This window comes from Pistacia vera, unplaced genomic scaffold (assembly GCF_008641045.1).
Source record: "Pistacia vera cultivar Batoury unplaced genomic scaffold, PisVer_v2 Contig208, whole genome shotgun sequence".
NCBI lineage: Eukaryota > Viridiplantae > Streptophyta > Magnoliopsida > Sapindales > Anacardiaceae > Pistacia > Pistacia vera.
The window spans coordinates 895,665-913,715 of NW_022196011.1; the positions used below are offsets into that span (position 1 = coordinate 895,665).

Below are 18,051 nucleotides of genomic sequence, written 5' to 3' on the forward strand. Positions count from 1 at the left end.
CTGTTAATCACTTCACTTTTTTAGTCGACGTTTGGTGAGTTACCAAGAGCTATGGTAAGAAAGGCTTTGTAGAGTGAAGGTCGATAGATTGAATGATAATGACTGATTGAATATTCGTCGTCAAAATTAGTTAGAAATTAGTTAAAAACATGAACCCTAACTTTGCGGTGACCGATAATTGGAGATAAATCAGGTATCAGAGTCAGAGAGGTTTTGTAGAGAGGAGACATAAAGTTCAAATGGTAGTGATAAGGAGAATTTTAGCCGTTGGAATTAGCTTTAGATAGTAACGGGATATTAACTTTGTGTGAGAAAGTGGTGTTTAGAAACTTTTTGGGTAGAAAGTCATGAAGACAAACCTTGGGTGGAAAAAGTTGTTTACTCCTCTTTTATTCTTAGGAATCTTGGCAGTCGGCTGGCAGATTTTAAGGAATTTTCGCTACTTCATTTATTGATTAAAAAACTTATAATCCTTTTGTCAAATCTCTAACTCAAAGAAATAATCTCTAATTACAGAGTATGGAAAACAAGGATTTTATGTTGGCTCACATCTACAGAAAGATTTTTAGGGTTTTGCAGTAGGACTTGGTAGGTTTCCTTTGATATTAACTTAACATACAACGCCACACCCACCTCATTTCAACTAATTTTGAAGTAGCTTTTAATGGAGTGTATATTTTTCTTCCTTCATTAATGACTTACCTTTTTATCAAAACATAATTTCTTTGACTCATTCAAATCTATAGACGGGTTTGGTGAATTCTTTAATATTTTTTTATGTCTAATTAATTAACCCAAATGATTTGTGTTGGTTACGTACTAACGTATTTTGAGAGATACATGCTTCCTGGATGATGAATAAAAAACACTGCCCCAATTTCTGGAAACAAAGAGACAGTTACATAACAATAGGCAACTGTACCATGTTTTGGCTCACATGAACTTGTATTATGCACAACGCATGTGCCTTGTTCGACTTTATCTCAAATGTTAAGTTGCTTTCTCTGCAGTTTATTGATCAGATTTCAATTTCTGCACCTCTCAACAATACAAATATAAGCAAACAATTTTCAATTACATTTGAATGTATACATACCTCTATATTCTTTGTCCTTGATCTTTCTAGTAACAACATATTAATGTTTTTGGGTAATAATAGAAATGGGCTTTTCTTTTCTTTAGAAAGAGCCCTTTTTTTTTTTTTTTTAATCTAAGTATCAAAACCAACATTAAAGTCTGTTAAATTCTCAAAGTTATAAAACACCTTACAAATCTAATAGACCAAGATAATTGCACAAATGTAATAAATACCTTTCCAACAACTCATACACAAAACCCTCTAAGTATAACTAACTCTAATAAGTAAAAGGTTTTCCATCCGACCACAAAAGGAGAGGTTTGTCGAATATCTTTTGACTTTCTTCTCAACAAAATCTAAAGATTCCTCTTTCATGACCAATCTTTGATTTGTATAAAAAATGGAACAACCTTTCATTAAAAAATGTTTGTAAAATGTGTTGTTCTCACTTGTAGACCGTAACATTTTCCTTCGTTTAAATGTTTGGTTACCATTTCTTAAGAAATTCTGTCACACACACACACACACACATTGGCCAATCATGAATTAGAAGACCAACTTTTCTTAAACCTTTGGCTAACCTCATAACAGGAGTAGCTAAGAACTTGGAGCATAACTAAAACAATTCACTAAATAAAGAATTGAGTTTTCATCATCATATCTTCCAAATGCATCTACAACTAGAGAGCATGATTTACAATCTACTTGAGGAAAAACCAAAAAAATAAAAAAACCTCCATGATCAGGTTCCTTCATGAAAAAGTGACCAACTTGACAATGCAACTATAAGCAGCTCTTCTGCAACAAGACTTGGATCTTTCAATTCCCCAGTTAGTCTCCTACTGACTTCTATCCATGAGCTGGAGAGACAACACTTGGTGTCAGTTAAAGATTTAGTAAAGCCGTCCCCGGCACTTCGAAGTTCCGCATTGGCATGGACATCCTTCCCCAGCAAGTAGTTTATAGTGATAGTCGTATGTCAGTTCTTCACCAATGGCAATCTGCTTACAAAAATGTCAGAAGTTTAAACAAAGCACATAATTTGGACAACTATAGTTTCTTTGAAGTCACAAATACTAGGTGATATATTCAAGGAAAAATTACGGGCAACATAATAACTATCACAAAAGGAAAAGAATGAAACTCCTATAATATCTTGCCCAGGCCATGAGTTAAAAGCTCCATATTTTCCAGCAACAAATCATGTATTACAGTTAAAAAAAATCAATGATCTTAAACGCATAAAACATTACGGGGAAAGAAATCTGCGCCTCAAAATATTCAAGTGTACAACATGTTATCCATATAATTTACAAGCAATTGGAATGCTTACATCTCGACTTGCATAGAGACCAATGTGTGCACGCTGATAATCCATGCTGTCCACGAGAATTTGGTGATTCACAAGATTTGGCAAGCAGCTACAGAAGAAAAGAATAAGTGTCAGCAGCAAATCTACTGATTTACCATCCATAAGCAAAGTAAACCATAACTGCAATCAGCAAAGCCTAATCCGACCACTTAGCCACACATGTTTCATTATTTACTCTGTCTAGGCTAATATATCCCTTGAATGTTAACACATCTTTCTTCAAATTTAAGGCTTTTCAAAGAAGCACTTTCAGAAAAGCTGTTGATGCTAAGACCCCACTCTTTATAAGCCAGAGCAGAGACAAATTACTTTCTAATAACTTCAGGTAACAAAACCCACTAACTCTTTCCTCACCTATGATTGATGAATCTTGAAACATTTCCGTACTTAGAGGCATCAATGACATATTGAGCCTGTTCTTCAATCAATCTGCCCATATCATTGATTTGAGCGTCAACATTGAACATATAACCGCAACCTTCTGCGCCATACCTGAGCATCCAACTTAGCTATTTATTATATAGCATAAAAGGCTAACATAAAGCACAAAAAAGGAACTGTATTTTGCAAGAAAGCAAACCTGATGCGCCTCTTGTCTGCCTCCTGCTCATCTAAAACCTCCCCAATGTACTCACATACAAATGTACCTCGAAGAATTGCTTCTCCCGCCCTAACTGCCCAACCCTAAAAATAAACACGGAGATCAGTTAATGCTAAAAGAAAATAATGAAAAATTCAAAGCATTACCTTGTTCTCAGTTTTAAAGACTTCCAATTTCACGCATACTCCATTCTGCAAAACCCTATTTGGACAGCTTTTATTGCAGCTGCACCTGCGATTGCACTCATAAACAAGGTAACCCTCCTGCAGAGTTTCCAAGAAAAGAGTGAAAATACTGGTCTTACCAGGAACTTAAAAGATAAGTCCACCAGAACCAACAGCCCATCTTTTTTACCCATAGACTTTGAACTCAGAGAGGCAACCCAAAATCAAAGATTTACCAGTCTTTAACACCATGGTCCTATTGACCAACATTTTAACTCAGTTCATAATCTTTCTAATAAATATTTTTCACAGTAAACAATCCAGAAACATGTATTCACAAACATATGCAACAAATCAAGTCGATGCTCCTGTTTGGCTCAATGGAATCCACAGACATAACTTGTTGCAGCAGAAAGTAGCAAAGGCAGAAAAAATAACATGTCTGATTCATTATTGAAATTTATCTACATTTTGCAGGAAGAAAGAAAAGACCAGACTTCTGGCCAAAAAGCGCTAAAAAATCCTATATATGAGAAAAAAAAAAAAAAAAAAAATAGAAGCTCAGAAAAAGGACAGTCTTAAAACTAGCCAAAGATAGTAATGGCTGATAATAGAATAAATGGCATTACCTCAACAATAATTCGCCCTCTCTGATCATATGCAAACCTGCCATGCATGGGTTGCCCATAAATGTCTTTTGCATCTTCATAGTCATTATCGAAGAGGTAAACATGATTGCATGTTTCTGGACAGCATATTGATTGCGAGCAGGCACATCCCAATTGCAAACTCTGCACAATGAAAAAATCTATTATTCTTTCTCAGAGAGAAAAAAAATAATAAGAAGAAGAAATTATTGATCAGTCTAAAAGACCGTCATAATCGCGAATGCCATGCCCACAAGTGCATTGTGTGAGCACCCAAGTGACATACATTTTGGATAAACAGGGAGATAAGAATCGAAATTGAATCAGTTCGATAAAATGGCTAAAATAGCCCACAAATTTGCACCTCAGCATCAAGATCAAGGGACTGATCAAGCACTGGCTTTGTAACATAGGTGAAACTCTCCCAAGGCATGGAGCTTCTAAAATTTTGGCAATCTGAGCTACCAGCTGGTACACAAAGGGAGTCCAAAAGACTGTCATCTACAATACAAGCAACTGGAATAGATTCCTGCCCAAAGCTTATATCATCACACAAAATGGTATCCTTATGCAAGGGCCTTTGTCCCAAATGATATGAATCAATGATATAATGACACTCATCCACCTCCCACTCATCATTCATCTGTTCTGAAAAATCTGCAGGTTGTCGTTCCACAAAAGGAAGAGGTACTAATGGAGACAGCAGATGTGGGTCCTTGAAAATTTTACATCCATTAGGACATACAAATCCATCTTGGTGCCACTCCACCTGAATGTTTTGCTCACTGCAAAGCTTGGCTGCCTTAAGATATAAACGTTCAGGCAATACTCCATATTTCTCCTCTAGTGAGGCTTTGAGGCTCACCTTGCAGCAAGCTAAGCGAGCAATGGATAAGATATCAAGGTTATTGGGCCAAGGTTTTGTTTTCCGGATCTCAGAAAGCAATGTTTTTGAAACTGATGAGCACTGGGATTCAACTAATCTGCCAAGATTCACTGCCTCACTTACAGGAGGCTGAACACTTATTTCCCCCATAACTAGTGATTTTGAAGCTTGGATGCGCTTCTTCATATTTGCAGCACCCCTGTTCCTGATCCTATATGACACTGCCCCCAGACCTTTCTTAAATCTAGGACGACTAAGTCTCCCAGATTTTAATTTATATGCATAGTAACGAATCCCCTTCTTTGGGGACTGAGGGCCGATTACACTTGGTCCCATATGAGCAGCCTGATGGTGACGACCAAGATCAGGTAGCAGATCAAACTTCAAGCCACAAAACCTGCAAATAAATTTTCTACCAGCTCCTGAATTTTCAGGGTGATTTATAGAAGCTGAATTACCCAGCTCAAGCTTCAATGGTGAATACCCATCCACAGACATATTATGCTGCTGAGCAACATTTGACATTCTAAAATCGATAGAATGAACTGATAGCACATGCAACCATAGCTCTTCTGAATTCCCAAAATGGTTACCACAAGGCATACATTGGAGAAGCATGTACCGATCAACAAATTCAACACAGTGTCTCTCATGCACATGGGATTCCAGAACTTTCTTGTTAGTAAATGAATCCAGGCAGATAGCACAAGCATAACCTCTGAACAGCCATTGTGATTCCTTCTTATGATTTTCCATCCAGTGGGTACCAATTTCTTGATTATCACGAAACACCTGGGAGCAAATTTTGCACTTAATTTTCTTGTCATCTTCACAACTTCCATCAACTGCCGATGGCAAAGGAGCCGATTTTTCCATGACAGAGGAGGAAACATGCGAATCCTCATTGAACCCCCATATCCTATTGAGTCTCTCCTTTTCACTACAAACCAGCTTCATTAAGAATTCCCCAATACCAAAATCTTTTGAAGCTTCAGAAAGGGCCCACTGAAGTTGAATTTCCATAGGAACAGGGTTTCGTAGGGATAAAATACTCTTGAAGAGCTTGTAAAATAGTTCACATGCTTGATGTAATTGCAATTTTTGCTGAAGCGAGCAGCAATCCTTCAAAAGGTCTACAAACACTTCTTTTGATATTATCCTACTCTTACCATTCCTTGCACGCTTAAGCCAGCTAGGAAGATGTTTATCACAATATAATGAGTGTCGCTTTGGACTTTCATAACATGGATTACTGCCAGTGTGTGAGTACAAACCAATACAGTGCAGCGCTTCAGTGGCATTATATTCTTTACCAGAATGCTCAGGCTTTTCAATTAAGCTGTTTTTTCTCATGATAGAATCGCCATCCATGACTGAGAGAGGGTCCACTTCGAGGGGAGTGACAGCTTCTCCTACCAATACTACATCTCTGCAAGATGTTGTTTCTGAACCAGAAATAGTATCATGCTTTCTCTTAAGCACATTTTCTGATGAATTTGCAGTCTTTTCAGCATCATTCCTTGGTCTGTGTTTCTTACAGAATGAAGAGCCATATAGAGCCCGGTGCTTACATCTAGTACCAAGAACTGTTGTACCTTCACACATGGGTGTATCAGCAGAGAGTGCTTCTGCTTTTGTAGCACTACCTATAAAACGAGAGGCCAAATGTACACAACAGTAAACATCACCATCATTTGCCCACCTCACACACTGTCTTCCCTTAGATTCAATAAAAGCTACACACTGTCGATTCCTATTGCCAGAATCTAAAGATTTTCTACTGATCACCTCATTAACAGGTGTCCATTCCATATATTTGGTTTGGTTAGTTGTATATAACGATTCTTTAACCTCTCCATTCCCAGGTGTCCCTTCAGCATCTTTGGTCTGCATGACCTCAGAATTTCCAGCTCCAACTACAATTCCATCCAATCTATCAGCCACACTAGTTGGTGTATCTGTTTGTGCAGTTGCCTCCCTAAAATATTCCCCTTTAGAGAGCTCAGATGCAAATGTAGCAGCATTCACAGTGTCTCGACTATTGAAAAATTCAGAGTCAATTTCAAAAGCCAGAGGCTGATTTGAATCATTGTTTTCCATTACAGAAGCATGTGGCTCAGCACGGCGAACTTCCAGTTTGGGCCTCTTTCTGCTAGCTTGAAGACTTGTGGTAGAGGGACCATCGCTGCTCCGCTGCTCCAACTCTCCGCCATTAGATAGGGGATGAGATGTCGAAAACCATTTCATAACTTCGTGCTTCCAAGTTTTCCACTCAGAACCCAGTGTGGGCTGCACTGGTGCATCCCAGAGAGAGTTAACTTCATTCCACAGTATAAAATCATATAGTTCCTGAAGGAAAGCGGAGCAGAAACATATCAGAAAAAGATTTAAGAACACTCAAAAAGAGTTGGTGTTCATTTGCCACGAGTGAACAAGCGATCTGTTACTAGCATATGCATACATTCCTCACTAGGCACTGAAGTAATAGAGTAATATGTCACAAGTTCATCTACCAGTTACAATATTCCAATAAATAGTTAATTCAAACAGCAGCACGCATCATAAGCAATTTGAAAGGATACAACCAAACCAACAACTATTTTCAAAGCAAGCTCTATTTTAATAAGTTGTATTAGTAAACTCGATGTAAAAAAGCCATACCTAATGGATTTTAAGTATCCATCAAAATTTGCTTTAAAAAAAGAGTAATACTAATCATCTCATATACTTATTCCAAATTTCACATCCCAAATGATATGCTATTGTATTGCTATATCATTCAATGCATCATCAATTTTATTTACATTTCAATGCCACATATAATGACACATCACTTGGGATATAAAATTTGGGACAAGTTTTGGGAAGAGTAGTATTATTGTAAGAAAAAAAATCAGGGAAGTTGAACATTTCATATTACATCAACTCATCCTTTTGAAACAAGCAGGAAATTTAGGTAACCAAAAAAATAAATAAAAAAAAAAAAAATAAAGACAAAAATCTTGCATAACTTATACAATATTTGGAAACTAAGATGTAAAGTATAACAGGGCAAAAATCATTAACCACCCCTAAAGTTTTAGAAATTATCAGTCAGATGATAATTTTGGAATTTTTAATCAATCTTCTCTCTAATGTTTAAAAAAATTAATCAGAAACCACTATTACTAACATATTGCAAAAATTAATCACTTGTTGATATGATATTTTAATCATTCTGCATTTCAAATTATTCATTTACTAATTTTCTGAAGGGCAAAATGGACTTTTTTAGTCTTTATAATGGACAATTAACAGTCAATTAAACAGAACAGGTTAGTATAGGTGGTTTCTAACAAATTTCTTTAACTGTTAGGGGAGAGATTGATTAAAAACCCCAAAGTTACCATTTGACTAACAATTTCCAAAATTTTAGGCCTGGCTAATGATTTTTGCCTGTGAATAACATTTTATTTTGAATTAAAACCATCCTCTAATATGGCACTCGCTAAATCTAGTGCTACCTAATTTATTACCTCAGCAGAAATCTATTATATTTAACAAAAAAGTAAGTCAGAGTATGACATACATCTTTCAGCAGTTCAATAGATTCAGCACTATGTGCATTTTGACATCGCTGTACCCAAGAGGGAAAAGAATGACCTAGCCAGTCAGAATTGATGTAGCGTTGCAATATCATCTGTCGAGAAGAGAAGCATGATTAAACCATAGCTAAAAAACCCTCTACCCAATCGGAGAGAAGGAAAGATAGAGATATCAGGGAAAAACAAAACTCTGCTAAGTACATGTAAAGATAAATTAACACACAAAAAGAACTAAAAATTTATGGTAAAATTACAAATTAAACTATGCTAGAATTCAATAGGTTTATGTATTATGCTAGAATTACAAATTAAATTTATCTGCCAGTTGATTTGTACACCCTGACTCAATTAATTTAACAGTCTATACAAATTACATGTATTATGCAAAACATCAATACTTTCTCACGTACATACATGCACATCAACACTCACACAAAGTATAACTTGCGGTAACAAACATTGCAATAACAACTCAAACGTACAGAAATTAACAGTATCCATATTCTTCATGTGAACAAACACAACACTCATAACAGCAAAGATATACAAGACAATTTGATGACAAATTTAGTGACACGTGTGCATTTATGATCTCGAACAGTTGCAGAGAGTGGGATTATCAAAATGTGAATTGGCAGTTCATAAGAGGGTACGGCAGCATGGAAGTGTCAGGTTGAGATTATGGTTTGGCTGCAATAGGGATGGGGGCCGGATACTCAACTCACATCAATATAGCCCTGAATCCCAACAACTAGGGTCATCCGCATATAACTTTTTTCACCATTTAGCTCAATCCAATTCATTTCCAGGACATAACCATAAAATTAATTGAAATTTTAAGTTTGATACTCGCATAAAAATTTCCTATCAAAATATTACACTCCTATACTAACATGCTATACCCAAATCCTACATCCACTTGCATGGGAATAAGAGAATCTTCAAGTATATAGGATGAGAGTTTGGCACTAGAATCACTCTTTCTATCTACCAAAAAGAGCTCAATAATATTAACCATTGTAATTTGTCTAATATCTATGGAGAATTAAATGAAGGTAATAACATTCGTTATATTAATTTTTTCTGAAGAGAAAATGATCCAATGTCCAAACTATCAAAGTGTTAGAGATTTACGCTTTGAAGCTTGAGGAGCATCCTTCCAAGATCAGAATAACCAACACAGCGAGAAGCCTCCATAGCAAATTCCTTCCAAACAATCACATTACGAGCAGTCTCTACCAAAGCCTGCACAAGTTTTGAACAGATCGCTTTAATGAATATTGAAAACTAACACAAAAGTAAAGGCCAAAATTCACATCAAAGAAAGACACACGAAATCACGAACCTCTGTATGAAACTGGTCCACAATATTCAGCATGCCAACTGCAAGCTTTTGCATTATATACCTACGCGCAACAGTCAAATCTTTAACCATCTTTAATCCAACCTTATGTGTCCTATAGGCGATAGGCTGAGGAAACTCATTGATTGATTGGACAAGCAGCATATCTGCCCAAGAGTAATTTCTGGTATGGGGGAAAAATATCACAAAATACTTCTTCCGGTCATGAGTTGGCTTTGCTTTCAAAGTTGATAAAGGCCAGTCAGCCCTAGCACATCTGATTCCTGCCTGCCACTTTCCCCTCCACTATACTTGGAGAAAATGAAAGTATCAACATGAAAATAAATTCAGGGTACATTTATATTTTTTGTACAGCATACGGATATCAACAACAAAACGAAATATAAAAATACTTTTATCAGATAATAAGCGCCTTTGGCTTAATATAAAAGATGTTAAATAGCATAATCTAACGGTTTTATAAACACCATGCAACAGTAGCACAAAATTTAAGCCTCATATAGTTAGAGAATTCACAAAAACCAGTACAAAATATGCACATAAACCATGAATAATAATTAAAAAAATATGATAGAAGCAAAAGATATAAACATTAGCAACTACCTTGACCCACAGTGCAACACATTCATCATGTTCTAGCCACTGGGGCTCTGAAAGAAATGACTCTCCCTCTCTATTATCACATGGCAACTCGCTTTCAATCGTATCCACAATTAAATTAGAGTTTTCAGAGGCTTGATAAGGTCCTGTGCAATCATTTTGTGCATTTAAGTCATCATCTTCAAAATCATGGGAACCACAAGATCTTTGGCCCTCGACTTGAGAGTCAAATTGTGAAGCTCCACTATGATGTCCTTGTGAAATTTGCAACTCAGCCCCTGTCCCTATCCCTCGACCTTCACCTTGTGTTTCCAATAGAGGCCCTTTTACATTTAACAAATCACCCACTCTAACATCTTCCGTTTGAACTTGATTTTCATGTTGAAAGCAATTAGATTCTCCGTCATAAACAAAATCTGTCTTTGAACTCTGTTTAGCATCAGACTCCCCCACATACTGAACACCAGAACAGGGAAGCACTTCCATAATTTGCATTAAAATCAGTGCAGTTGTATAATGTGTGCATAATCCTTAACCATAACTCAACTCCCTGTTCAAATAAAGTTCAAACCCATGAAAAAGTCAGATAAATGTACCATATAAGATGCATATATGCATGTGTTACATATACCAACAAGATTTAGTGAAGACTGCAGTGAATATAAAATTAGAGAAATATATCCTCCAAATTGCCTTAAAGAAGATGTTAAATAGTATATGAATGTACATGTGTGCATGTGTTAAAAGAAAGGAGGGCAGACTTTTCACTAAACAAGCTGAAACATATTGCGGTTGTCAAATTGTTATCACCTAACCATCCAACTGTGGAAACAAAGATCTTCAAAAATGAAGCAAGGAAGATGAGTCAAGAGGCAGAGACTAACTCAAAACATCACATAATTTAGTCTTTCAGCACATGTATTCTACCTTTCTTCCTCACAAATATAAGTGCCTATTTATTTATTTCCCAAAAGCATGAAAATATGTATGTCCCCATTTAGTTCATATTGATACACCAAGTTGTGCAAAAATAACATGTCAAAAACGAAATGGAAACTTGAACTCGTATAGCAGTAGCATGTAAAAGGACTAATCACATCCAATCACAATGTTATAGTCTAAAATCATAATGTGGACAGAGGGACAAAGTAATGGTAGATGTATAGATTCTCATTTATTTGTTTTCGAAAAGAAAAATAAAAAGGAAGATTAACTTCATAGGCTGAAGAGCTGAGGAACTGGAATTAGAAAGAGGAGAAAAAAACTATATTTTGGCATTTCCAATTAAACAGTTGGTTTTAATGTCCATGCTTCAATTAGTAATAAGAGCTAAGGGAAGCATGTCATAGAACTATTGATTACAATAGATTATTGTTCAAAAAGCAAGTTCTTTTACTCAACATTTTAATTACCACTGAATTTACGAGCAACAAACTCAATGTCAAACAAGGTCTTCACTACAGAAATGGAGCAAGTTCATGTATATTTCAGGAATATACTCTAATTGTTTTCAAAGAATATAAACCAAAAAAGCAAGAACGAAAATTATGTATAGATGACTAACTCTATAAGTTAGTATCAACCATTGTCCTCAGGTTTAATATGGCACTCGCTAAATCTAGTGCTACCTAATTTATTACCTCAGCAGAAATCTATTATATTTAACAAAAAAGTAAGTCAGAGTATGACATACATCTTTCAGCAGTTCAATAGATTCAGCACTATGTGCATTTTGACATCGCTGTACCCAAGAGGGAAAAGAATGACCTAGCCAGTCAGAATTGATGTAGCGTTGCAATATCATCTGTCGAGAAGAGAAGCATGATTAAACCATAGCTAAAAAACCCTCTACCCAATCGGAGAGAAGGAAAGATAGAGATATCAGGGAAAAACAAAACTCTGCTAAGTACATGTAAAGATAAATTAACACACAAAAAGAACTAAAAATTTATGGTAAAATTACAAATTAAACTATGCTAGAATTCAATAGGTTTATGTATTATGCTAGAATTACAAATTAAATTTATCTGCCAGTTGATTTGTACACCCTGGCTCAATTAATTTAACAGTCTATACAAATTACATGTATTATGCAAAACATCAATACTTTCTCACGTACACACATGCACATCAACACTCACACAAAGTATAACTTGCAGTAACAAACATTGCAATAACAACTCAAACGTACAGAAATGAACAGTATCCATATTCTTCATGTGAACAAACACAACACTCATAACAGCAAAGATATACAAGACAATTTGATGACAAATTTAGTGACACGTGTGCATATGTGATCTCGAACAGTTGCAGAGAGTGGGATTATCAAAATGTGAATTGGCAGTTCATAAGGGGGTACGGCAGCATGGAAGTGTCAGGTTGAGATTATGGTTTGGCTGCAATAGGGATGGGGGCCCTATATTCAACTCACATCAATATAGCCCTGAATCCCAACAACTAGGGTCATCCGCATATAATTTTTTTCACCATTTAGCTCAATCCAATTCATTTCCAGGACATAACCATAAAATTAATTGAAATTTTAAGTTTGATACTCGCATAAAAATTTCCTGTCAAAATATTACACTCCTATACTAACATGCTATACCCAAATCCTACATCCACTTGCATGGGAATAAGAGAATCTTCAAGTATATAGGATGAGAGTTTGCCACTAGAATCACTCTTTCTATCTACCAAAAAGAGCTCAATAATATTAACCATTGTAATTTGTCTAATATCTATGGAGAATTAAATGAAGGTAATAACATTCGTTATATTAATTTTTTCTGAAGAGAAAATGATCCAATGTCCAAACTATCAAAGTGTTAGAGATTTACGCTTTGAAGCTTGAGGAGCATCCTTCCAAGATCAGAATAACCAACACAGCGAGAAGCCTCCATAGCAAATTCCTTCCAAACAATCACATTACGAGCAGTCTCTACCAAAGCCTGCACAAGTTTTGAACAGATCGCTTTAATGAATATTGAAAACTAACACAAAAGTAAAGGCCAAAATTCACATCAAAGAAAGACACACGAAATCACGAACCTCTGTATGAAACTGGTCCACAATATTCAGCATGCCAACTGCAAGCTTTTGCATTATATACCGACGCGCAACAGTCAAATCTTTAACCATCTTTAATCCAACCTTATGTGTCCTATAGGCGATAGGCTGAGGAAACTCATTGATTGATTGGACAAGCAGCATATCTGCCCAAGAGTAATTTCTGGTATGGGGGAAAAATATCACAAAATACTTCTTCCGGTCATGAGTTGGATTTGCTTTCAAAGTTGATAAAGGCCAGTCAGCCCTAGCACATCTGATTCCTGCCTGCCACTTTCCCCTCCACTATACTTGGAGAAAATGAAAGTATCAACATGAAAATAAATTCAGGGAACATTTATATTTTTTGTACAGCATACGGATATCAACAACAAAACGAAATATAAAAATACTTTTATCAGATAATAAGCGCCTTTGGCTTAATATAAAAGATGTTAAATAGCATAATCTAACAGTTTTATAAACACCATGCACCAGTAGCACAAATTTTAAGCCTCATATAGTTAGAGAATTCACAAAAACCAGTACAAAATATGCACATAAACCATGAATAATAATTAAAAAAAATATGATAGAAGCAAAAGATATAAACATTAGCAACTACCTTGACCCACAGTGCAACACATTCATCATGTTCTAGCCACTGGGGCTCTGAAAGAAATGACTCTCCCTCTCTATTATCACATGGCAACTCGCTTTCAATTGTATCCACAATTAAATTAGAGTTTTCAGAGGCTTGATAAGGTCCTGTGCAATCATTTTGTGCATTTAAGTCATCATCTTCAAAATCATGGGAACCACAAGATCTTTGGCCCTCGACTTGAGAGTCAAATTGTGAAGCTCCACTATGATGTCCTTGTGAAATTTGCAACTCAGCCCCTGTCCCTGTCCCTCGACCTTCACCTTGTGTTTCCAATAGAGGCCCTTTTACATTTAACAAATCACCCACTCTAACATCTTCCGTTTGAACTTGATTTTCATGTTGAAAGCAATTAGCTTCTCTGTCATAAACAAAATCTGTCCCTGAACTCTGTTTAGCATCAGACTCCCCAACATACTGAACACCAGAACAGGGAAGCACTTCCATAATTTGCATTAAAATCAGTGCAGTTGTATAATGTGTGCATAATCCTTAACCATAACTCAACTCCCTGTTCAAATAAAGTTCAAACCCATGAAAAAGTCAGATAAATGTACCATATAAGATGCATATATGCATGTGTTACATATACCAACAAGATTTAGTGAAGACTGCAGTGAATATAAAATTAGAGAAATATATCCTCCAAATTGCCTTAAAGAAGATGTTAAATAGTATATGAATGTACATGTGTGCATGTGTTAAAAGAAAGGAGGGCAGACTTTTCACTAAACAAGCTGAAACATATTGCGGTTGTCAATTTGTTATCACCTAACCATCCAACTGCGGAAACAAAGATCTTCAAAAATGAAGCAAGGAAGATGAGTCAAGAGGCAGAGACTAACTCAAAACATCACATAATTTAGTCTTTCAGCACATGTATTCTACCTTTCTTCCTCACAAATATAAGTGCCTATTTATTTATTTCCCAAAAGCATGAAAATATGTATGTCCCCATTTAGTTCATATTGATACACCAAGTTGTGCAAAAATAACATGTCAAAAACGAAATGGAAACTTGAACTCGTATAGCAGTAGCATGTAAAAGGACTAATCACATCCAATCACAATGTTATAGTCTAAAATCATAATGTGGACAGAGGGACAAAGTAATGGTAGATGTATAGATTCTCATTTATTCGTTTTCGAAAAGAAAAATAAAAAGGAAGATTAACTTCATAGGCTGAAGAGCTGAGGAACTGGAATTAGAAAGAGGAGAAAAAAACTATATTTTGGCATTTCCAATTAAACAGTTGGTTTTAATGTCCATGCTTCAATTAGTAATAAGAGCTAAGGGAAGCATGTCATAGAACTATTGATTACAATAGATTATTGTTCAAAAAGCAAGTTCTTTTACTCAACATTTTAATTACCACTGAATTTACGAGCAACAAACTCAATGTCAAACAAGGTATTCACTACAGAAATGGAGCAACTTCATGTATATTTCAGGAATATACTCTAATTGTTTTCAAAGAATATAAACCAAAAAAGCAAGAACGAAAATTATGTATACATGACTAACTCTGTAAGTTAGTATCAACCATTGTCCTCAGGTTGTAACCCCTTGGACATTTTATTTTTTCTTCATCTACCGTTATTCATCAACAAAAAATAAAAAATAAAAAAATCCAAACACATTATCTGTCCATGCATGATTAATGCAAGTATAATTCTACTAAATCTGTTTCCTAATTCATTAAGCTCAGACATTAAGATTATTATCTATAATCTTCATCATCATGAAATTCTAAAGTAATCTGTAGGTAAAGTGACCCGATTCACATTACTTCTTTATATTTTCTAAAGCATTCCCTATCACAATAATTTTTCACTAACATGATTCTAATTATTCGTGAAACTTGTGCACGAGCCTAAAATTTGTAAAGACAAACAATTATATTACATATAACCAAGTAAAACAAAAAAATAAAAAAAAGATATGCTTTAATTGATCATTTTATTTCAATTAAATACTAGAAATTAGGAAAAAGTTAAGATCATATTTGGAAAGATAGGAAAAAGGTTATACTCGTTTACTACTAGGAAATGAAGTTCATAGCTAAATAAGTAAGGTATTCAATCAAATCAATCAAAACAAAAATCCATAAATTTATATAAAATTGAAAACATTCAGAGGCTGAACTCGAACCATGAAGCAGAATATAAAAAATCAAATCAATGGTCAATCACTGTGTACACGTTACAAATTGTCTCCGTCACATCTTGCTAATTACCAGCGTACATTACACTAAACTGCATAACAACAGTGTTGCGTGACTAGAAGGTCATCTTGATTCATGTACAACGACTTGCACTTCAAATAAATTATCAACGAAAAACCTCAAGACTCAGATAGCAAGAACCCATAATTTTTCCGGAATTATCAAAGGAACCCAGAAGCAAAATTGCATTAAAATCCTAAATTATCACTATTAAATTGGTACCATAATGTCATAAACCCATAATAGATCCTTAATAACCAGAACTATTAACCTGATCATGAACATGTAAAACATGCCCTAAACCTAGAAGGTGGGTCCATAATCAAAAATCCAGATCAACAAAATCCAGCATGTAGCCAAAAATTAAAACCAACCCATTTAAAATTAAAAAAAAAAAACAAAAAAAGCAAAGACGGGTTTGGGGGTGGTTTTAGTTTTTGATATAAGGGAGAAGGAAGAATTGGATGAGTTGGGTGACGAAATTGACTGGAAAAATGTGACATACACGTATGTATGTTAATATGTCTAAGGCAATAAAAATAAAAGAAAGAAATAATAAAAAGAATATGGAAGAGTAGTAGAGGTAATGTACCTTTAAAGAGGGGGGAGATCACCTTTATCCATGGTTGTTTTTGTTGTGGTGTTTGGGTTCGGTTGAGTTGGCTAGGCAAGACAAGAGGGTGAATTTGTTCAGGGTGTTAATTTTTTTTAAGAAAAAAAAAAAAAATTGAATTAAAATTTGTATCAGACTGACCGATTGACTATTTAGGCATCTGTGGAATGTGTCGTACAGGTATGTACCGTGGCCAAAATGAGAAGTTTTTGTAGTAGCGTATGTGAATTTGTGAGGTGGGGTAGGATTTCAATTCTACGAAGGAACGTAAATAGAGAAGATCTAATTTTAGAGAAGATTTGAGAGTTGAAGGAAGGGACTGCCCTGACTGACTGGGTTAGGTTTAGGTTGTGTTTGTTTTTGTATGTGAAGGTGCGTTCATGTAGGGTGCCAGCATATAGGGGGCAATTCTGTAACTTTTCACCTTCGCTTGATCTTGTTAAAAGCGAGTCTATTGAATTACTACTGGGTGGCTGGGATTTGGGATTTTTGATATACAGAGAAGATTTTAATTTCCAAGATTAGACATTGAGAATTGGAGATGTGGTTTGGTTTTGTTAAGATCGAGAGTCGAGACCATCGCGTTTAGGCTGCTGTGCAAAGTCTGACTGGAAAAGTGGAAACAAACTAAACAAGAAGATTGATAACGACGTCGTAACACCTCTCTTCTACTTATAGGTAAAACGCGTTTAAATAATACATCCACCACCTAATTCGATTTCCGGGGCGATTCCCATTTTAAGGAATGGATAAATTTGTAAAATTATAAGGTAAATTAGTCAGGCTATGCACTGTAATTTAATAGCAGCCCTATGGCTTGAGCAGAGTTGTCCTTGTGCTATCAGGTTTTAATTGCTTTTCGTTTATTCTGTGTACTTATTTCCACTGAATTACTATTTACTGCGTCGCTTTCAGTTAGTGCCAGATTTTTTTGTTACAGTCCAAGTGTACCTCTCATTTTCTTTTCCCAATTATACCCTCTCCAGGATCAAACTTTCATCTCGGCCCATCGGTTATTCTCAATTGAGCCCAATCAATTATTATTGGGCTTAAGTTTTTAACAATATAAAATCATTACTTCCTGCAATATGATAGAAATTTTGCAATTTAAACCACTTTTGGATTAAAGAATAAGGGAGGGTGAGGATTTATTATCTTTTTTTGTTTTTTGGGTGATGAGGGTGTCCGACCTAACTTACGCGTATT

At 35.5% G+C, this 18,051-nt stretch overlaps 1 protein-coding gene across 7 annotated transcripts; it reads right to left on the reverse strand.

The window, feature by feature from the left end:
* Positions 1–1,686: 1,686 nt before the first annotated feature.
* Positions 1,687–16,800, reverse strand: LOC116129105 (histone-lysine N-methyltransferase SUVR5). 7 transcript variants are annotated; one of them, XM_031414862.1, is made up of 12 exons: positions 16,160–16,800; positions 13,972–14,518; positions 9,678–9,980; positions 9,467–9,577; positions 8,317–8,427; positions 4,227–7,097; positions 3,845–4,006; positions 3,198–3,314; positions 3,031–3,134; positions 2,805–2,942; positions 2,412–2,499; positions 1,687–2,079 (listed from the first exon to the last, which is right to left on the reverse strand). In XM_031414862.1, the coding sequence occupies exons 2-12, from the start codon at positions 14,461–14,463 to the stop codon at positions 1,972–1,974; spliced, it is 4,605 nt and encodes a 1,534-aa protein (XP_031270722.1). In that variant the 5' UTR covers positions 14,464–14,518; positions 16,160–16,800; the 3' UTR covers positions 1,687–1,971. The 7 variants fall into 7 exon arrangements, with proteins under 7 accessions (XP_031270722.1, XP_031270716.1, XP_031270721.1 ...); XM_031414856.1 differs by lacking the exons at positions 13,972–14,518; positions 16,160–16,800 and adding an exon at positions 10,299–11,721; XM_031414861.1 differs by lacking the exons at positions 13,972–14,518; positions 16,160–16,800 and adding an exon at positions 10,299–10,435 and having other exon boundaries at positions 9,678–9,985.
* Between the last annotated feature and the right edge of the window lie 1,251 nt (positions 16,801–18,051).